This window comes from Aotus nancymaae, unplaced genomic scaffold, assembly GCF_030222135.1.
Source record: "Aotus nancymaae isolate 86718 unplaced genomic scaffold, 86718_ANA_hifiasm-v0.15.2.pri h1tg000036l, whole genome shotgun sequence".
Lineage (NCBI taxonomy): Eukaryota > Metazoa > Chordata > Mammalia > Primates > Aotidae > Aotus > Aotus nancymaae.
In genome coordinates, this window is record NW_026988450.1 from 81,519,232 (window position 1) to 81,542,326 (window position 23,095).

Here is a 23,095-nt window from a genome sequence, read left to right on the forward strand (position 1 = left end):
TTGGGATAATATTATTCTGCAGGTCCCTTCCATGATTTCCTCATAAATTCACCCTCATGAAAATCCAGGAGGAGCCCAGTGTTTATGTAAGACTCTGATCTTATTCTTCCTCCTCTTATGAAGTTAGATTAAGGGAGTTAAGAAATGAAGAAAAAAATAAATTAAAAAAAATTTTTATCTCCTTTTCTCTGTATAAGTAAGTATGTTTGCATGAAAAATAAAATGAATCAAAGAAGGAAGGAAGCAAAAAAGGAAAGAAAGATTGAGTCATGTTGCTGCGAAATGAATACATCTTAAGGAGAAAAATAGGCCGGTGTGGTAAGCCGATCCACTGGATGATGTCCATCAGAGATCAGGCAGCCGAAGAAGCGTCAGTATTCACCTTCCTGTTCTCATGCTAATGATCTGGTTAGGGAATACAGCGTCTATCAAATCTGGGATTCTAGAATCATACTTTCCTCCCTCCTGAAAACGACGCTAGAGATTGCCCCCACTGGATTTAGAATCACACACACACCTGGATTTCAGTACTGGCTGTGCTACTCGGTGACAACAAGACTTTGGGAAAGCCGTGTCATCCCTCTGCGTCTTGATTCCTCCTCTTGTGGAAGGGCAGGAGCAGTCACACCTCTCCGTGAGATCTTTTGAGGGTGAAATGAGATTGCCTGTGAAATGGCCAGCAAATAGGCTTGCCTCATGATCTGTGCTTTTTTTTTAAATAAAAAAGTTATTGCCTTCCCTCTCTTTTAAGAAACTTTCCTAATTGGATTTTTTAAGTTGTAAAACAATTTTCATTGTATTTAGCTAAAGAGTACAAATGTATATTTCAAAAAGAAGTTGATAATCTTTTTGTGGCAGGGAATGCTACTTGGCCATCCAACATCCCTTATCCATTTCTTTGTTAGTAATAAAACTCTTTTATTATTTGGGCTGCCCAATACCATACCATACTACATGATAGAATACAATATAACACAGTTACTGTGGCCAGCTAAAGAAAACAAACAAACAAACTACATTTCCCAGCTTCCTCTGCAGCTAGGCATGGGTGGTGGAACTTCTAGGATAACTCCCTAAAGGAAGCATAAACTGTTTCTTCCATGCTCTTGCCTGGGCGTGATGTTGCAAGCACCGGCTGCCATCTTAGACCACAGGTGGCCTTGATGATAGAAGGCTGTTGTTAAGGGCAGTGAAGCAGAAGGGCAGACAGAGCCTGAGTGATGACCTAGAGCTGCAGCCATATTAGTTCAGGATCATCTATTTCTAAACTTCCTTTACAAGAGAAAACAAAACCTCCTCTTTACTTCAGCCACTTATTTTGGGGATTTCTGTTGTAGGAACCTGAATTTAATTATAACTGATGACATGCCTTTTCCTTCTAGTCCCACCTCTTGACACCACTGGCATTAACAATTGCGTTTTTCTACAAGTTTCTTTATGATCATAGCAAAGCTGTATTTATATACATACACGTATAAAATGGTATCATGCTCTATACCATACTTTTCCATCGATTAATTTTATATATATATAAAGGTAAAATTCCCAGGTCAGGATATTCAGATTTCTAACATAATCCTTTTAACATTAGGCTATAAAATTATAGTATGGATGCATCATTATTTATTTTATTTTATTTTTTAAAGTTACTCGAATATGTCAATTTTATTGTTTCTCTATACACACAATTATTTGATACTGAATATTGCAAAAAAAATAGCACATCAAAGTTTCCTTTTGTTGGAATCCAAATTTTTGAAAACTGGAAAATCTAATTACTATGCTCTAGCCAAACTACCCAAAGTTTTCATTATATTCTTTCCCCACAATTGACTTTGGCATCACATTCTTGATGTTGGGCTTCATCTCGTCCCTTTAGGCTTCTAAAATACACTGGAATACTTATGTCCGTTTGGTGTTTCTTTGGGTCAAAACAGTGAGTAGAGCTAAAGTATACTGAGGTTATTCAAATACATATGTACAGGTCTCTTATACATTACTGATTTTATGGTAGGAAGAAAAAAACAATAAGAAAACATATCACAGAACTCATCAAAATTGTTTGTATACAGTCTATTCTAGCAAAGAGTAGCTTTCTCAACCTGCTACATAAAATTACCAGCAAGAAAGAGAAGTATGAGAATAAGCTTTCTGGCTGAATTGGTTCAGTGCCGTAATTCCCTATGCTAGCATTCTCAGAAGAATCCCATCTGTGATACACACAGAAACTATGGCCACCTTTGAATGGTTCACATTTTGATCATTCTGAACTCCCTTAAGCCCAGTGTCCGTTTTCTTTCAAGCCTAGGAAACTTCCTAAGTGACAGGTATCTACATTTTAGCATCCTTTCTTTCCACACAGATAGCAGTGTTCTCACTCCTCTCCTCCTGTAAGGTAAGCCGTCTCTGATGTCCTGGAAGATCATTTCTCTTTTCCCCTGTTGTTGGAGTGAGCCTTCCAGTAGAGAGGAAGGGAATATGGTACCAGAGCTGATAATCAAGTTTAATGTTCATTATCAATGTCTCAGAGCAGAAGTTGTGGAGGCCCTGACTTGTCCTGGGAATTTTCTTCAGTGAGCATTTTTGAAGGTTTTGGGATCAAGTTTGGTTTAAACTTCTGTGATGGGTCTGTTGGCAACCTAGACACAGTACTAAGCTCCTCCTCGATCTTTGGAACTCAGCAGAAACTGGTATCAGACTTTCAAATTGCAACAAGATAGCCTGGAAAGAACTCTCTAGCCCAGAAAGAGCCTGAAAACCCAAACTCCAACAAATGGTGGTGAAAGAGCTGACCTGAAAATTTAGATCCAGTTTCCTCTTAAAATACAGATAATCCAATTACACGTCATAATTCATTTAATGAGTGTCCTATTGCTATACTGAGAAGGTTTCTAGTTATTTTTCAACTAACATAAACCTTGCCACAATAGTCATTTGGTGCAAATAGCCTTGCCACTAGTGCTTTTATTTTTTAGCACAGATGTCCACAGTGGGGTGACTAGCTCCTTTCCCTTTTACGTCTCCTCTACCCCTTCCTTTTATAGATGAGGCAAGAGAGGTCCTGAAAGATGGTGTGCCAAAGACAACAGAGAAAGACAAAGCCAATGACGCCTCCAGAATCCCCCTGATTAGAATCTGAGGTCCACACCCCTATTTTCCTGTATTTTGTAACAGTAAATATTTGTTGAAAGAATATGCTAGTAATCTTTATTGAAAACTGTTCCACCAATCTCTGCTTGAACATATCTGGTGAAAAGGAGAGTATCAACTGCTAGAATGTTCTTTCTCCATTGTATTGCAATCCAATTTCTTGAAACTTGTACTTGCCCGTCTCTGTTTTGACTTCTGGGGTACTGGAGAACTGGTCTACTTCCCCAAAGGACAGGCAGGACTCACAAAGGCAGGCACTTGGTGATAAAGGCATTGAGGATTGTCAGTTTGGGGCTCCCCACACTTCTCACATGCAGAGTGTTTGCAACTGGTCAGTCAATGAGCATGGCTGTAAGGATGCAAAGAAGAATAAGACATGGTCTCTGACCTCCAGGTGGTTACTATCCAGGGTTTGGGGGACATCTCACAGAGGTGAGTCTCATCCTGTGACAAACTCAGCTTAGGGGTGATGTGAGATCTCAGAGTGATGGCCACAGGGCACCACTTGAGGAATGTTCAGAGGGAGGGAGGAGAGGAAAGCATGCTGGTGGGGCTAAAAGGTCGTCTGAGAGAAATAACTGGAAATAAAGTTGGATGAGGAAGAGGGCAGCTTGTTCTAATCAATGGAAGAAATCGATTCTGCCAAAAATGTTGATTTGCTTTTTCTGGTGAGATTCCTTACTCATAAGCACAAACAGTCACATTCTCATGAGTCTCTCTCTCTTCCTCTCTCTCTCTCTCTCTCTCAGAGAATTTAGAAAAATAACCTGAAAGAGTGCAAGCTCTAGCTGCTTTTCCCTCCCAACATTGTAAGAAAGTCTGCTTGACTTTGGTCATTACTAAGAAAGATCACAGCAATTAAATCTTCCTCTTTTTAAAACATTAGGTAATTTGGTGACAAAATAAAAGTTAAAAATAAATGATTGTAGGGCCGGATGCAGTGCCTCACACCTGTAATCCCAGCACTTTGGGAGGCCAAGGTGGGCAGATCACTTGAGGTCAGGAGTTTGAGACCAGCCTAACCAACGTGGAGAAACCCCATCTCTACTAAAAATACAAAATTAGCTGAGCTGTGGTGGCATGTGCCTGTAATCCCAGCTACTTGGGAGGCTGAGGCAGGAGAATTGCTTCATCCCGGGAGGCAGAGGTTGTGCTGGGCCAAGATTGCGCCAATGCACTCTAGCCTAGGCAACAAGAGTTAAACTCCATTTCAAAAAATAAATATAAATAAAATAAAGTAAAATAAATGGTTGAAATCTATAGAAATTAAATCCTAAACAGCAAAAGGTAGGCAGGCAGTACTTTGGTGTAGAAAGAGCATGAGGTATAAAGCAGGGGGCACTGAGTTGAAGTCTTAACTCTCACCTGTGGTGGGGGAAACTGACTGTGTCACTTCTCCTTGCAGTTTCATTTTCTTGTAGAAAGAGGAGAGAATGGTACCTACATAAAAGGTGTCTGCAAGAGAATAAATAAAATAAAATCAATAACTTTTATAAAGTGCTTAGCCCACTGGAGGTGGCAAGTGTCTGTGGATTTTCCCTTTGCTTGTATTTTCACTTGTCATGGTTTGGGCACATACACTGAACATTCTCTCTGTTTTTGATGGGTGGCTGAGGTCCTGCTTTAATTTTTGAAAAATAATACGTGAGGACAAGCACTTTGGGAGGCTGAGGTGGGTGGATCACAAGGTCAGGAGTTCAAGACCAGTCTGACCAACATGGTGAAACTCTGTCTCTACTAAAAATACAAAAATTAGCCAGGCATAGTGGCATGTGCCTTTAATCCCAGCTACTCAGGAGGCTGAGTCAGGAGAATCACTTGAACCCGGGAGACAGAGGTTGCAGTGAGCCGTGATCGTGCCATTGCACTCCAGCCTGGGTGACTGGGTGACAGTGTGAGTATATGAAGACAGTGGATCAGAAAAGGCACAAAAGTATACACAGTTCTCAGGGGTCCAAAGTGTCTGCTGTGGTCTAAATGTTGGTGTTTCCACAAAATGTATATGGTGGAATCTGATACTCAATGTGGTGGTATTAAAAGTTAAGGCCTTTGGGAAGTGATCAAATCACGAGGCTTCCACCCTCATGAATGAAATTAATTCCCTTATAAATGAGGCTCAAGCGAGACCCCTTGCCCCTTCCACTCTGTGGGAACACAGCAAGAAGTTTCCATTAATGAGGAATGGGCCCACACCAGACACTGAATTTGCTGGTGCCTTGAATTTTTAAATTTATTTGTACTTTTTATTTTTTGTTTTGGAGACAGTCTTGCTGTTGGCCAGGCTGGAGTGCAGTGGTGTGATCTCCGCTCACTGCAACCTCCACCTCACCTCCTGAGTTCAAGTGATTCTCCTGCCTCAGCTTCCGGAATAGCTAGGACTACAGGTGCCTGCCACCACGCCCAGCTAATTTTTGTATTTTTAGTAGAGATGGGATTTCACCATTTCACCATGTTGGCCAGGCTGGTCTTGAACTCCTGACCTCAGGTAGTCCACCTGCTTCAGCCTAGCAAAGTGCTAGGATGACAGGCATGAGCCACTGCATCCAGCCTGGTGCCTTGAATTTGGACTTGTCAGTTTCCAGAGTTATGACCAATGAATTTCTGGTTGTTTATAAATTACCTAATCTGAGGTACATTGTTATAGCAGCCTGAATTGACTGGGACAGTTTCCCTTGGGCCTTTGCCCAAATCTGGTGATGCATAGATGCCCCACAAGGTTACCAAACCAGGGGGCTTGGGCTACAGGTTGGGTTCTTCTATATTTGACTGACTGCACTTTATATAAGCCCATAGATGACAGGACAAATGCTATAGATTTAGGGAACAAAAAGGGGAAGGAACTGAAGTCTTGTCCTGGTTCTTCCTCTGGTGACCTCTGTGACCTGGAGCAAGTCAGTTAACCTGAGTGTCAGTTCCCTGCAGTATAAAATGGGGGGTACTAACGCTCTTCTTGCCTCCCTGAAGAATTCATCACAAATTCTTATGGAATACAACAATGAAACGCTTCCGAACGTTATTTAGTAGTAACGACGTAAAGGTTTCATCCCTATGATATCGCACAGATGGTGAGAATACCCCATCTAAGGGACCCCCAGGGACTTGAGTTTTTGCCTTTGCTTCATGGGTAAAATACTGGACTGACCTTGTTCTGCCTCAGCTTCCATCAGGCTGTACCTTTGCCTTCTAAGGTCTTGGGGTGTGTGTGTGTGTGTGTGTGTGTGTGTGTGTGTGTGTGTGTGTGTGTGTGTGTGTGTGTGAATCCTGAGACCCCCATGGGCCTGGTCTATCACATGCTGGTAATCAATTGGCATCCTGACCCCTGCTTTGGCAGAGGCAGGAGGATTCCAGATTGTAAATTCTCTGCTTGCTGGGGTGAGTGTGGGTTACTGAGATCTTAGATAAACAGCTGCTATCTGCAACAAACAGCCTCTTACAGTTGATGTCTGCAACAACTAGGCCTAAGTACAGCAGCCCTAGTCCCTGGAGTAAGGTGCCTCTGTTACCTTTGTGACTAATACAGTTTGTTAACCCTCATGTGGAACCAAATGCTGACTGGGATGCATTACTGTTTACCTCCTCATAGTGATACCCTTTACTGAAGGCTTATTCTATGCCAGGTGCTTTTCTTACATTATTTTTCTCATCTGCTCCTCATTCAGGCTTTTGAATTCAGTGGTACTTCTAAATAAATTAGTGCTTGACTAGTAGTACCTATGTATATTTGAAGACTGGTAGTGCATTTTGTGTGAGAAAAGGTTTATTTGGTCTACATGCCACACCAGGTGCAATATGGCTTTAGGAACCCTGCCATCACTCTCTAATGCTTTGGCAAACTTAGCCACGGGTCAGTAGAATTTACTGATTGTGTTGGTTAGCATGTCAGTTTGGCTGCTGTAACATGCAGTCCTAAAATAATAATGGCTTAAATAGTGCAGAAATGTAAATTTAATTATCTTTTCCATAAACAGTTGGGTAGGTGGGCCAGGCATAGGGGTTCACGCTTGTAATCCCAGCACTTTGGGAGGCCCGGAGGATCATTTGACGTCAGGAGTTCAAGACTAGCCTGGGAAAAACCCCATCTCTACAAAAAAAAAAAAAAAAATTAGCTGGGCGTGGTTGCACATGCCTGTAGTCCTAGCTACTTGCAGGGCTGAGGTGGGAGAATCACCTGAGCCAAGGAAGTCAAAACTGCAGTGATCTGTGATCATGCCACTGCACTCCCACCTGGGCAACAGAGTGATACCTGTCTCAAAAGAAAAAAAAGTTTGGCCAAGTGACCCGGGGCTCATACAGTGACTCTATAGTAAACAGCATTCAAGCTTCTGTTCTAGCATTCTCAGTATGTAACTTATATCTCATGATCTGAGATGGCTGCTTTAATTCCGTTTATTGTATCCTCATTCCGTCTAATGGGAATGGGGAAAGCGGAAGTCTCATTAATACTTCCTCTCACATTCCATGAATGAGAACTTAGTCCCATGATCTAATAGCAAAGGACTGTGGGAAATGTATATTTTAGCCAAGTGTTCTGCTTAGGTAAAAATTCTGTAATTTTAAAAGAAGGGGAAAATGGATATTGAAGGGCAACTCATGTCTGCCACAGAGGTCAAGATATGAACTTGGGAGGCCTGTAAACGTGAACTGAAACCCAGCACCATAGCTTCCTAGCTGTGTGACCTAGCAAAAGTGTATTAGTTATCTATCGCTGTGTCACAAATGATCCCAAAACTCACCAGCTAAAAACAATAAATGCTTATTATCTCACTGTTTCTACAGGTCAGGAATTTGGGGAATAGCATAGCTGGGTGATTCTGGCTCAGGGCCTCTCATGGAGTAAACTGTAATCATGACATTGGCTGGGACTACAGTCACCAAGAGGCTTGACGAAGGATTCCAAGAAGGCGCATCCACATGGCTGTTAGCAAAAGGCTTCAGTTCCTTACCATGTGGATGTCTCCATAGGGCTGCCTGAGTGTCCTCATGACATGGCAGCTGGTATCCCCACAATGAGAGATCCAGCAGAGAGAGAAAAGGGGAAGCCCAGCACCTCCTATGACTCAGTTTTTAACACCATCACTTCTGCTGTATTCTGTCCAATACAGTCACCACGGGCAGCCCACACTCATAGGGCTGGGGAAAGGTTTACAAGAGAAAATGCTTGCAAAGGAGCAGATACATAGTAATTACTCAGCAAGTGCCAGCGAACATTGTTCCCCAACTTTCCCTCTTTTTCCAGATAGGCATGGCCTCACTCTCCTGCCACCCACAATGGCCTGTGCAGACACAGAGCACATCTGTAGCACTCATTGCCAAGGTATCAAGGAGAGATGTGTTTGTAAAGATTGCTCATAATTGTAAACATAGGAAATTAATTCAAGAGTAGTGCTGCAGAGAGTGGAGATGAGCATGTCTGTTCCCCAGCTACGACAGCACAGCCATGTGGGGACAGCAGAAACACAGCTCATAGCTCACTCCGCGTGCCAACTTTGAAATTATGTGATTCATGTATGGTGGGGCTGGGGTGGGAAATTGGAAATACTTCAGATTTTACACACTGATTATGTTTTGTCATGTTACATCACGTGACAGCAAAACCACAGGGTTTGGATTCATTCAGAATGTGATAACATTATAGGTATTCATGCATCTGTTTCTGCAGCTACATGAATTGAGGTTAGAGATCAGATCTTGAATCCCCCGTTTTCTTCATCTGTCAATGGGGATGATCCCACTCACTCACACAGCTGCTGTGATGATTAAATGATCCAATGCAATGAAGTGCTTGGCAGAAATCTGTTCCAGCTCAGCACTCATTAAGTGGCAACTACTATGTCTTTTATTTTAAGTTGAGGAGTACAAGAGTGGTTTGCTAAATGGGTCAAGTTGTGTCATGGGGGTTTGTTGTACAGATTATTTTATCACCCAGATATTAAGCCCAGTACCTATTAGTTATTTTTCCTGATCCCCTCCGTCTTCCCACCCTCCACCATCCAAAAGGCCTCAGTGTGTGTTGTTCTCTATGTGTCCATGTGTTCTCATCATTTAGCTCCCACTCATAAGTGAGAACATGTGGTATTTGGTTTTCTCTTCCTATGATGGTTTGCTAAGGATAATGGCCTCCAGGTCCATTGATGTCCCTGCGAAGGACATGAACTCATTCTTTTTTAAGGCTGCATAGTATTCCATGGTGTATATGTACCACATTTTCTTTATCCAGTCTATCACTGATGGGCATTTAGGTTGACTCCATGTCTTTGCTATTATGAATAGTGCTGCGATAAACATACCCATGCATGTGTCTTTATTGGTGGTAATCACAGAGAGTCTTTCCTCAAGGGCTCAGTGGAGACAGAGTCCAGGAGGCCCAAGATAGGGGAAAGTCAAAGGTAGGGGGAAAAAGTGGGGAGTGGATAAAATAGAGGAACACTTCAGATAAGGACTCAAAAACTGGTATCCACGGGAAGTCAGGGATCCCACCGCTTGAGGGTCTAAGCCAGGCCAGTGTCCTGAGCAGGAACAGACAGGGCCCATGGAAGATAACGGGAAATAGTGGCCAGGCTTGCCTTGAGCTGGGAACCTTCATCTCCCAGCTGCTATGACCAGACACAGAGCTGGGTGTCCAGGTCTTAATGTAGCCAAGAAGCCAGGGACTACTGGCATCCCTGAACCCTTCTGAGAGCAGCTGCCCAGGCTTTCTTAAGTTGTAGACCCCCAGGACCTGGCCCTTTCCTGCCATCTTCTCTGGCATGTGTGCAGGCTCTGCAGACCCATCATGTTCAAGTGGGTCTCCTCCCTAACCTGCCAACTGGCTTCCTGCCATGTTCTTTTCCTTGGCCTGCCCCTGGACCAGTCATCCCCCCATCCTGCCTTCTCCCCATGCTCCTGGCCCACCTGTCTGTGCTTCATCTCCTGCCACTTCTCTTCTCCCTCCCTTGGCTGGCATGGCTGGCGGTGGCCTCTCCCGCTGCTGACCCATCTTCTTCAGGGACCTGCTAATGGCAGCTTGGAGCACACCCACCCCTGCTCTGAGACCTTCTGTGACTTTTTCTGACACACAGATGGAAAAAACCTTGCAAACCAGGAGAAGGAGGTAGTTTACATCCCAAAATACTCAGCATGAATTAATCCCCCAGCCCAGAAACCTTCCAAAACCCACCCTCAGAATTCCCCTTCCCTCCCGTCCTTCTCTTTCCTTTCCAGCTCTTCGTCACACTCTGAACCTCTCCAGTATACCTATCACCACTTTTCTACTAAATGACTGTTTATGTATCTATTGATTTTGCTCCATTCGACTGTAGCTTAAAGACTTTTTCTTATTCAACTACATAAACATGATTAATATCAGGGCCAATACTCAAAATAGTAAGCCCTGTGCAGGACCATCCTGCAGAAGTGAAAGGAGACCACGTAGAAGGGAGAAGTGAGAGGGGAAGGTCCCCAGGATGAGGATGGAGTGGGGAGGGGGCCAGGCCACAGGACCTTGGAGTCTGTGGAGAGGAGCTTGGGCTTGTTTGAGGCACCTGGGCCCAGCAGTGTTCAGGGATGTGAAATGGAGTCCTTTGGGAAGCTTCCCATTTCCTGCTGGGCTGGGAGATGCAGCAAGCTGGTCACATCCCTTGTCCTTGGGCATGAGCTCCGGGGATGTCAAGGCTCATGCCAGGCCTTACGGCTGCCTCAGAGAAAGGGAAGTGTGACTTCCTCACGGTCATTTTGACACAGCACAATAAACACTCCCTTCTTGCCTGGCTGAGGCTCTGATCAGGTGGATGCTGGCCATAGGCCCTAGTCCCATTCTGGATCCTGCAGAGACTGGAGTGAGGGCAGCTGGTGACCAGGAAGCTGCCTGCAGCTGGCTGATCACCCCTGCCAGGCTCCAGCAGGGCAGGTGACACAGGCCCAGGGCTGGCTGGAGTGACTCAGATGTCCTCGTAAGACACACAGGCCAGGCCAGGTTCTCAGATCCTCTGTGGTGCCAGCTAGGGTTTCAGTCCTCCCTCCCATAAGCCTGCAAGGAACATAGTGTGTTGTATGGTGCCCATGAAGACCACAGGCCAGCGAGGCTCAGGGCCTGGGACAGGGCTGTGCAAATGTGCTCTTCTCCACTCTCTAGACTGTGTTTCTGTCCCCTGTGACAGCTACTGATGGGTGACAATGTCCAGGCTTATGGTTGAGTGATTTGCTTGACAGTGGGTGGATGGGGGCAGGGAGAGGTGGGGAAAGCACAGAGGGGGCCTCAGCTGGGCCTCCCTTTGTGTTTGACTCTTCTCAGTCTACACACCTGCACCACACATACAACATACCACATATCACACCACACACACACACCACACATCACACCCCACAGACACCACATATCACACCACACACACCACATACACAGCACACCACACCACACCACATCACACCACATATCACACCACACACACCACATATAACACCATACACACCACACACACCACATACACACCACATTACACCACATCATACCACATATCACACCACACACACCACACACACCACATATCACACCACACACACCATACACATACCACATACACACCACACCACACCACAGCACATCACACCACATATCACACCACACATCACACCACACACGCCACACACACACCACATATCACCACACACACCACACACGTACCACATACATACCACACCACACCAAATACACCACATATCACACCACACACACCACACATACCACATATCACACCACACACACTACACACATACCACATACACACTACATCACACCACATATCACACCACACTACACCACATTTCACCACATATCACACCACACACACCATATATCACACCACACACACCACACATACCACATATCACACCACACACACTACACACATACCACATACACACTACATCACACCACATATCACACCACACTACACCACATTTCACCACATATCACACCACACACACCATATATCACACCACACACACCATACACATACCACATATCACCACACACACCACACACGTACCACATACATACCACACCACACCAAATACACCACATATCACACCACACACACCACACACACCACACATACCACATATCACACCACACACACTACACACATACCACATACACACTACATCACACCACATATCACACCACACACACCATACACACCACATATCACACCACACACACACACCACATATCGCACCACACACACTACACACATACCACATATACACCACATCACACCACACACACCATACACATCACATATTACACCACACACACACCCCACATATCACACCACACACACCACACACACCACACACATACCACATACATACCACATCACACCATGTATCACACCACACACACCACACACATAAAACATACACACCACACACACACATGCCACACACACACCATACCACACACACATTGCATACCACACACATATACTCACACACCACACACATGCCACACACACATAGTCACACAACATGCCACACACACCACATACACACCACACACACATACACACACACATATACCACACACCACACATGAAAACTTACATACCATACCACACACATCCAACACATATACCACAAACACCACACCCCCCCACATACATACCACACACACCACACACATATACCCACACACACACCATGTGTACACTACACACATATACCCACACACCATGCACATATGCCACACACATATACCCTTCCACACACCACATACACCCCCACATACTGCACACACCATGCACATATACCCACACACACCACACACACATACCACACTGTGCACACAGACCACATATCACACCACACACAACACACAGACACTACACGGTGCACACAAACCACATATCACACCACACACACCACACACACACACCAACTGTGCACACAGACCACATATCACACCACACACACCACACACACACACCAACTGTGCACACAGACCACATATCACACCACACACACCACACTGTGCACACACAAACCACATATCACACCACACACACCACACACACACACCACACTGTGCACACACAGACCACACATCACACCACACACACCATACTATGCACACAGACCACATATCACACCACACATACCACACACACAGCACATTGTGCACACACAGACCACATATCACACCACACACAACACACACATACCACACTGTGCACACACACCACATATCACACCACACACACCACATTGTGCATGCAAACCACATATCACACCACACACCACACACACACCACACTGTGCACACACAAACCACATATCACACCACACACACCACACACACACACCACACTGTGCACACACAAACCACATATCACACCACACACACACCACACTGTGCACACACAAACCACATCACACCATACACACCACACACTCACCACACTGTGCACACACAGACCACTCATTTGAATCCCTGCCTCCGTCCCCATGTGCCATTCCCCTCTCTGTGTGTCCAACCCCCTCTCCTTTCGTCTATAAGGAGACCTGACTTTGGATGTAGAGCCCATGCTTAAATCCAGGACCATCTCATCATGAGATCCTTCATTACCTCTACAAAGATGCTTTTTCCAAATAAGGTTTTTCCTAATGAGGTTCCAGGCGGCGATATCTTTGCATATGAGCTTCCAGGCAGCTGTATCTTTGAGGGGTAGCTCTGTTCAAGCCCCAGGGTCTGTGGGTTTCACCAGACTCGTAAAAGCTGTCTTGGAACTTGAGTCCTGTAACTTTTCTCACTTGACGCCTCTGCACTCCCATGCCATAGGTCACAGCAGCAATGAGAGCAGAATGGTGCCTCCTGCACTGAGCCCTGCGAGCCACCATGCAGAAAGGAGCGAGCGCGCAGGAATTGCAGGAGGCTTGCTGCGTTCTCTCTTGCCTCCTCCCCTTGGGTAACGGGGCCCTCTAATACGAGAATGATGTCATAGTTGCAGCTGGCCCAAGTGCCCCTTGAACCGGTGAGGAAACTGAGGCCTAGGTCACATGAGGAGTCTCTGACCCAGCTGAGGGCCTGGCCAGGGGCTGGGACTCTGGATTTTTCTATCATCTGCAGCAGGACCCAGAGGTGAGAAAGTAGTTTGAGAAACTGAAAGAAGTTATTGTGGCGGAGGTGACGTGGACACTGGGTGAGGCTGATGGGTGACCTGGGGAAGGCCCCAACAGGGAGACCCTGCTGCACCCACTGGAACAGCGGGAGCCCCTGATCCAGGGTTGACTTCTGCCTGGTGACCTGTCCCATAGAGGGGCAGACCCTCGCTATCTTCCCAGATCAAAACATGCTTTTGATGGAGACGCAATGAACCCCTTCATGCTCAGGCATGAAGGGTCATGGGGACAATCAGAGTTGACCTCTTCAGAAGCGCAGCCTTCTTCAGGCCAGGACTCTGAGAAGACTCCACTTACAGGAATCTCCTGAACCCTCTCCCATCCCCTTTCTCCAACATGTCAGGATGCTGGATTCAGAGAAGGGACGTGACTTGCCAAAGTGTCACCGTGAGTTAGTAGCAGAGCTAAGATCCAAGCCACGAGGCTCCTATAGGTATCCTGCACTGTTTCTAGCAACAGCCCCTGCACACAGTTCTCCCAGTCCAAAAAGCTCTCATTCTACAAACGAGCAAGCTGGGGCTGCTGGCTGAACATTGCTTTGTTGGTTTGGGAACAGAACAATAAAAACAATGTGTTGTGTTGACTCTTGTTTTGCTCGCAAGCTGAGGTCTCTTGGGACAGCGTTCTGCTGGGCCCCTCCGAGTCATTAAACTTCAGGCCACTGCTAGCCAGAGAGGAGAGTTGCTTTCTCAGTCTGGAGTAGAATGAGGGTGTCTTCCTCCAGCCCCTCAAGAAGTCCTTGGCTCATGCTCCTTGGTCCCAAGGCCACTTCCGTTCTGAGAGTCATTTCAGGAGCAGGCTGTACGGGCTCTGAGGTCTGGAAGAATCGACTCTGTGTCTTGGGATCCCCTCTTCCCTGCTGCGTGACCTCAGGCGGGTTGCTTAACCTCTCTGCAGTCTCTGGCACGTCCAGCTCAGGGATGCACAGAAAAGAAGCCCCACCCTGCCTGGAGTCGGGAGCTGCACAGATCCTCCACGCAAGCCGGTTTCCTCCACTCCACTTCAAATTCAAGGCAGTCCATTCCTAGCGGTACAAACAGGAACTGAGCAGGCTGGAACGGCTGTTTAAAAGAACTTTCTGGCCAAAAGGGTGTGTCTACACAACTTGGTTCTCTGCCCCCAGGGCTCTGGGAAAAGTTCCAGGCCTGAGCAAGTTTATCAAATTCCTTTCTTTACCCACCCAGCCTTGAATTTCATGGAAAACAAAATAGAGAAGAAAAAAACAAAGTAGCTTAACATTTGCTTTAGTTATTGCATGGATTTTAAAGTCTCTCAGAGTTAGGTTTCTGCACTTGACTGTCTCCTAACTGGGTCTCCTGGGCAAGATATTTTAGTCTCTCTGAGCTCAGTTTCCCCATTTCCTGCATGCAAAATGGGCACAGTGATGACGCTCCTGCTGTGTGTTGAAGGGCCAGTGAGCCATGCTGGAGAGCGGGCAGCACAGCTCTTGGTGCGGAGTCTGTGGTCGCCGTAGGACAGAACTGGTCGTTGCTGCCGTGGACAACCACAGTGCCTTCCTGCAGCAGTCGTTGGCTCCAGCGCTATTTCTATGTTCATCCAGAAAGTTCTCTTTCTTCCCCACACAATTGCTCGGCCGCTCACTTGCTGGTGATCTCAGGCAAAATGCTGCTCTCTTTGGACCACAACTTTCTCCCCTGAACAAGCAGAGGCCTAGTGACCTCTGAGGGGTTGTCCGGCTGTGACATCCCCAGAGCCAACGTGGCCTTTGCATATCTGCAGAGAGCAATAACGTCTTTCTCATTCGTTAACCTCTTCTTCTCCAATCCAAATGGAGCAAGCACGTGTTGGCTCTTCAATATCCATTCCCCCTAGAGTCTGACAGGATCTCCTCAGATTTTGTTTAAAGAGTTATTCTCCCTCACTGTGGGCCAGCTTGGTGGGACGTAAGTCAGGCTGGGCTACACACCGCTGGATGAGCTGTGGATGCTGGGCAAAGCCGGGCCCTGTATGCATATTACCAGACCTTGAATCTCTGGCAGAGTTCTATGAGATGGAAGAATGAACAGAGGCCATTTGTTCCAGTGATTGGTCCATGGTCATCTGAATACAGCCCCCAAAGATATGTATGTTTCTAATCCCTGAAACCTGTAAATATGTTATTTTAGATGGCAAAAAAAAAAAAAATGCAGATATTATTAGGTCAAGATTTGAGATGATGTCTTAGTCCATTTGGGCTGCTGTAAGAAAATACCTGATACTGGGTAATTAATAAACAGCATACATTTATTTCTCACAGTTCTGGAGGCTGGGAAGTCCAAGATCAAGGCTCCAGCAGATTCTGTGTCTGGAAAGGGTCTGCTTTCTGATTCATAGCTGGCACCTTCTAGCTGTCTCCTCATATGATATAAGGAGCAAACAGGTTCCCTCAAGCCCCTTTTATGAATCCCATCCATGAAGATGGAGCCCTCATGATCTAATCACCTCCTGAAGGCTGTAAGGAGTAGGTTTCAACACATGGGTTTTGGGGGAACTAAATCATTCAAACTATAGCAGCTGAGGGAATTATACGAATTGACCTGATAGACTAATATAATTGTAAGAGCCCTTAAGAGAGGAAGGCAGGAAGATCAGAGTCAGATGTAGAAGAAGGTGATGTGATGATGGAAGCAAAGGGTGAAAAGGGCATTTGATATGGGGGCCATGAGGCAAAGAATGTGGCAGCCTCTACAAGCTGGAAAAGGCAGAAAATAGATTCTCCCCTGGAGCTTATAAAGGAATGCAAACCTGCTGACATCTAGATTTTAGACTTCAGACCTGAAGAATTATCAGTGAATGAATTTGTATTACTTCAAGCCACCAAATTTGCAGTAATTGTTATAACAGCAAGAAGAGTCTAATGTAGGCCCTGATGAGACATTGGCACTGAAGCCCTGGAACTCCTGATTCCAGCCTTTTCCTGAGCCTGCCTGTACAGCCTTCTCTTTGATTCTGTGAGATTTCTGATATTGCACTTGGCCCACGCTCCACCGAAGAGCTGCGCTACTGTGCTTTCCCCAGCTGAGCATGTTCTCCACCCTGTGTGGTGCTGTTTGCTCCACATTGTTGCTCCTCTGGTTGTTTATTTCACATTTAGACTGGCAGTTCTGACTCATAATAGCTGATAAGGCAAGTGCTAATGATGTTTGTTTGGACTTGTTGCAAACACTCAAAGGAAGAATATTGTGCTGAATGTAACAAATGCAAGTTTTTCATGTTCCTTAAGCTGCCTTTAAGAAAATGTCAGAGGCTTGGAGCCGTGGCTCACACCTGTAATCCCAGCACTTTGGGAGGCTGAGGAGGACGGATCACGAGGTCAAGAGATCGAGACCATCCTGGCCAACATGGTGAAACCCCCGTCTCTACTAAAGAATACAAAAATTAGCTGGGCATGGTGGCGCCTGCCTATAGTCCCAGCTACTTGGGAGGCTGAGGCAGGAGAATTGCTTGTACCCAGGAGGCAGAGGTTGCAGTGGGCCGAGATCACGCCACTGCACTGCAACCTGGCACCTGGTGACAGAGCGAGACTCTGTCTCAAAAAAAAAAGTTAGAGAAAATACAGGAGAATGATGAGCAGAGTCTGGAATCTTTCTGAGGGGGTTGGCCACAGTTGCATGCATCATGGTAGCTCAGAGATTATAGAGGCCACCCCATTTATGACTTCAGGGTTTGAAGAGAGTAGAACGTGTGATACAGAGAGCTCATGCAAAGGCCACTCCCTTTAGCTTTGATTTTGTTACTGTTTTCATTTCCACGAAAGCATTCCTAGTGTTACTGGTCTGAGCCTTCAGTTATTTGTTTAACTCAGATATCTCTGGAAATCATGTTTCTATGTCTTCCCCATCACCATCTTCATTTTGTTGTTGTTGTTGTTGAGACAGGGTCTTTTTCTGTCACCCAGGATGGAGTGCAGTAGTGTGATTACAGCTCACTGCAGCCTCCACCTCCTGGCGTCAAGGGATCCTCCCACCTCAGCCTCCTGAGTAGCTAGGAGTACAGGCATACCACCATGCCTGGCTAATTTTAAAATTTTTTGTAGAGATGGGGTCTTCCTATGTTGCCTAGGCTGGTATCAAACTCCTGGGCTCAAGCGATCCTCCCACTTCAGCCTCCCAAAGTGCTAGAAATACAGGTATGAGCCACCACACCCAGCCACCATCTTTACATTTTACCTGTACCCTTCTCTGTTGGCCTCCAGTGTCTCTTCTCCTCGGAACAGGAATGATCTAAGAAGCTAGGGTGCTGAGCATTAACTCTCCCCTGCTTTACACTCATGAAAGCTTTCTATTGATCACAGGCTAAAGCTTCAGCTTTTAAGCATGGCAGACCAGGCCTTCCCAGCTCCATCCCTGCCCTTTCCCACAATGAGCCCTGATACCCACTCTTATTCCAGCCACATGAGATGTCTCTAGCTCCCTACCCACTCTGGATTTTCTGTCCTCCAGCCTTTTCCTCACAGCATAAAAATATATTATGCTTTTCCACACAGCATAAAATATATTTCTTCATCCTTTTACTTTCAGCCTATGTGTGTCCTTAAGATCTTAAGTGAGTCTCTTGTAGGCAGCATATTATTAGATCCTATTCTTAAAAAAAATCTGTTTGGCCCATCTATGTCTTTTGATTAGGGAGTTTAAACCACGTGGCACCTTCTTTAACCATCCCTTTTACTGCGAGGGGTGGTATCTCCTTCTTTGTGCCCTCGGAGCCCACACATCTCCCAGCATGGCACTTGAGCTACTAGACTGTTGCATTTGTTTAATCTCAATATTTCCTTTAAGTCCATAGCTCTTTGAGAACAGAAATTTTGCCATGTCTCCAGCCACTTAGTATAGTGCCTGGCATTTAGAAGCCACTCCATACATTTGATTAAACGAACACTCTAGATGGGAATAATAGTAGCTAATATTTATTGAACACTTGTGCTGGGTGCAGTTTGAAGCTCTTACATTATTTCTTTTAATTTTTACCACAAACTTACAAAATAGGGACTATGATTCTGTCTATTTTACACATAAGGAAACTCAAGCTCAAAGGAGTAAATGGAATTTTGAAACTTACCCAGATGGAAAATAGCAGAGCAGGATTTAAGTCCAGGTCAGCCCATTCCAAGCCTGAGTTTTTACCCACCTCACCATTGCATCAGGGATTGCTGCATATAACAGAAAACCCCAAGTGGTAGTTGTCTAGACAGGAGGAATGTTATTTCTCTCTTATACAAATGAAGCCCAAAGGAATGAAGCCCAGGCTGGCCTGGCCACACAGCAGTCTCAACAGGAACCCAAGTTTCTGTTTTCTGTGTGCCTCCCTTAGTACACAGCTTCTATCTTCGAGGTGTCATGGCCCAAGGTGGCTTATACTGCTCCAGCCAAACAAATATTAGGCACTGTTCTAAGCCCTCCCAATAACATCCACATTCCACATCAATGGCAGGGTGAGGCAGGTCAGAAGAGTTACTCTTTCTCATCAAGGTAACTTGCTGGAAATTTTATGCACACTTTTTATTGCTGTATAAGAAATTGCCAAAACGTAACAACTTAAAAAAACACAACTGTATTACATCAGTTTCTGTGGGTTATGAGTCTAGGCATGGCCCAGCTGGGTTCTCCACTTCAGGTTCTCATGAAGCTGCAATCCAGGTGACCTTGGCTATGTTCTCATCAAAGGCTCAACTGGGGAAGCACTTACTTCCAAGTTCATGTGGCTGTTGAGAAAATTCTGTTGCTGTGGCTGTAGGACTAAGGGCTTCGGTTTCTTGCTAGCTATTGGCTAGAGGCCTCCTAGCTCCTAGAGGCTGCCTGCAGTTCCTTGCTACGTGGACTTCCTCAACAGAGACACTTACTTCATCAAGCAAGGAAGGAAAAGAGAAAGAGACTCCTTGAAAGATGGACATTACCATCGTGTTTCCATCTTATTCACAATTATGCAAATGATGGAGGTGAGGGTCATGTGGACCATGGTAACACTCTGTCTACCACATCCCATAAGACATTTCTACTCTTTTCCCTTTGGCTAAAACCAAGTCGCATGGTCACAATAGATACAAGAGAAGTGGCAAATATAGTTTCTTAGCTGTTCATTAAAGTGTCTATTTTAAAATTTGGGATTTGCTACCAAAAATGAAGGATATTCACAACTAGAAGCCACTTCTAAATTATTCTGCCATTGTTTGTTTCAGAATAAATGAAAGAAATTTCCAACAAGCACAGACATTTTCTCTCTTGCCTCAGATTATTGCCCTTGTCACTAGGAATCGTAATTTTAAAATTAAAAAAAAAAAAACTAAAATGGATCATTGTGATGTCCCCCTGTTCTTGAGCTGTTTTATGGCAGACCTTGCCATGTATTGCTGGCTTCTCTACCACTTGGCTTCACTTCAGGTTTATTGTATATTTGACTGTAATATTTTCATTTCTTGAAAGTCACAAAGAGGGGTGGAATCCTAAGGAAATAACCTGAGCCTCAAAAATAGCTTTGGGCATAAGGGCACTCTTATCAGAGAGTTTGTTAAGATGGCAAATATTTGAAACAATCTTCATGTCTGGCCATTATGTATTTACTAGACAATATAAAGATAAATTACATGTGAGACTTAAAGGCAGTCCTAAATGTCATGTTTGCAATTTTTACATGGGTTGAGTATTCCTTATCTGAAATACTCGGGGCCAGCAATGTTTCAGATTTGGGAGATTTTTCAGATTTTGGAATATTTGCATACTTATAATAAGATATCTTGGAGATAAAACCCAAGTGTAAACACAAAATTTATTTATTTCATATACAGCTTATATACATATCCTGATGATAACTTTATACAATATTTTATTAATTTTGTGCATGAAACCAAGTTTGGTTTCTATGATAAACTATTAGAAAGCAAGTGTCACTATCTCAGCTATTGATGTGAGCAATCTGTGGGGTTTTTTGGCATCATTATCATTCCTGACTCTGAACTAACATATCACCAATAAGCAATCACTTTCTTACATTTATTCACACTTATGTACTAATATGGTTTGGCTGTGTCCCCACCCAAATCTCACCTGGAATTGTAGCTCCCATAATTTCCACATGTTGTGGGACGGACCCTGTGAGAGATAACCGAATCATGGGGCAGTCTCCTCCATACTGTTCTTGTGGTAGTGAATAATTCTTACGAGATCTGATGATATTATAAGGGGAAACCCCTTTTGCTTGGTTCTCAATTTGCTCTTGTCTGCTGTCATGTAAGACATGCCTTTTGCCTTCCACCATGATTGTGAGGCCTTGCCAGCCACGTGAAACTGTGAGTTCATAAAACACTTTTTCTTCATAAACTTTTATCCAATCTTGAGTATGTCTTTCTCAGCAGCATGAGAACAGACTAATACATGTACCTAAGAGTAAAAAAATATGATTTACCATTAACACAGTGAAAAATAATGTGTTCAGAGAAGAAATCCACTAGTAAGAAATCCACTTCTTTAAAACAGCAAGAATGCAACAATGCAACAATGGCATCTTCCAAATACCTGGATCAGCGGCTGGCTTCTGGTCTCCATCTAGGCCGCTGTGTTTTGACTAAAAGATTATAGCATACTGTACTTTATTTTTCTAGGTGAGAACGAACATCAGAAGCATTTGAGGGACCAGAAGATGCATCTTCTAGAGGTGGGGAGGCATTCTGCAGGATGGCTTTCTACCGTATTTCCTCCAGAATCATCTTCCTCATTCACAGTGGTTTTTGTTAGAAGTCTGTCTTTGATTTTATAAGCTGACATGATCTCTTGTTGTGTTATGAATGCATGCTTTCAAGAAGCCCATCACTCATGCTCCTCATGTTATCTGTGTTAGCAACATCATCTTCATTATCCTGTTATTACCATCACCTTGATTCAGAATCATTTTGACTATTTTACCATCAATCAATGAATAAACCACAGCGGGCTCACTGATGTTCAGAACTTCGAAATCCGCTTTCTACAACATACTGACAGACTCTGAAGGTATATTGTTTGCTTATGTAAGAAGGTGAGACATAGTTTTTTTCTCACTTGACGTATGGAATCCTCCAAAGTCACCACACCTTATTCATCATCATCACTGAACATTGTCTTGGCCAGAGGTTGTACCAGACACAAACAACGGTGTCTTCAGTCACTGTTTTCCAAGCATATAGCATCCTTTACGCTAAACACCTATTAAAAACCTTCGATACCAATGCCTCTGTTCACTGCTGTTACCATGCTGTTCAAAAAAGTGTTTCTATATTTACTTTTCATAGATCTAAGAATAGCCTGGTCACATGGCTGAATTAATGAAGTCACATTTGGCAAAAGTACATGGCGTAAACATTGATTCTTATGAGACTTTCAGCTGGAGTATGAGCAGAACAATTGTCTAGGAATAATTAAATATTGCAGGCATTATCTAGTCTAGCTTTCCTGAAGTGAGCATGAGTGGCTGGTACAATGTGTTTATGAAATCTAGCAGAAAAGATGCCCCTGGTGATCTATGCCTCTTTGTTAGCATAATAGTAGACTAGTAAGAAATCCACTTCTTTAAAACAGCAAGAATGCAAGCTTTTGCCTATCACAGCAAGTGTACATTTATGTATGCCTGCTGCATTAGCACATTTCAACACACTTATTCTGTCTTTGGCATCCTTAATTTTTATAAAGGCTGTCTCATCAGTTATAGTCCATATTTTTCTGGGCAATAACCAGGATGTTTATTCAGTGTCACAGACTTGTTCTGGCATCGGTTTTTATTGGCAATGGCCTTGGCAAACTCATCAATTAATTTCTCTGTTGCT

The 23,095-nt window shown here is 44.5% G+C and overlaps 1 protein-coding gene and 1 long non-coding RNA gene across 3 annotated transcripts in view; one reads left to right on the forward strand and one right to left on the reverse strand.

Moving 5' to 3' along the window:
• Nucleotides 1-23,095, forward strand: part of LOC135278058 (uncharacterized) — a 36,536-nt gene that overhangs the window by 12,245 nt on the left and 1,196 nt on the right. The gene's annotated exons all lie outside the window — the stretch shown is intronic.
• ST3GAL1 (ST3 beta-galactoside alpha-2,3-sialyltransferase 1) overlaps nucleotides 1,811-23,095 on the reverse strand; it is a 166,671-nt gene continuing 145,386 nt past the window's right edge. The window contains exons 10-11 of one of the 2 annotated variants that reach the window (XM_064384620.1): nucleotides 4,516-4,605; nucleotides 1,811-3,499 (exon numbers count right to left, since the gene is read on the reverse strand). In XM_064384620.1, coding sequence (XP_064240690.1) covers nucleotides 3,483-3,499; nucleotides 4,516-4,605 — 107 coding nt within the window. In that variant the 3' untranslated portion in view covers nucleotides 1,811-3,482. Of the gene's footprint in view, nucleotides 3,500-4,515; nucleotides 4,606-20,743; nucleotides 21,678-23,095 lie in introns of those variants that run through there. The other variant, XM_064384621.1, reaches the window with a different exon arrangement.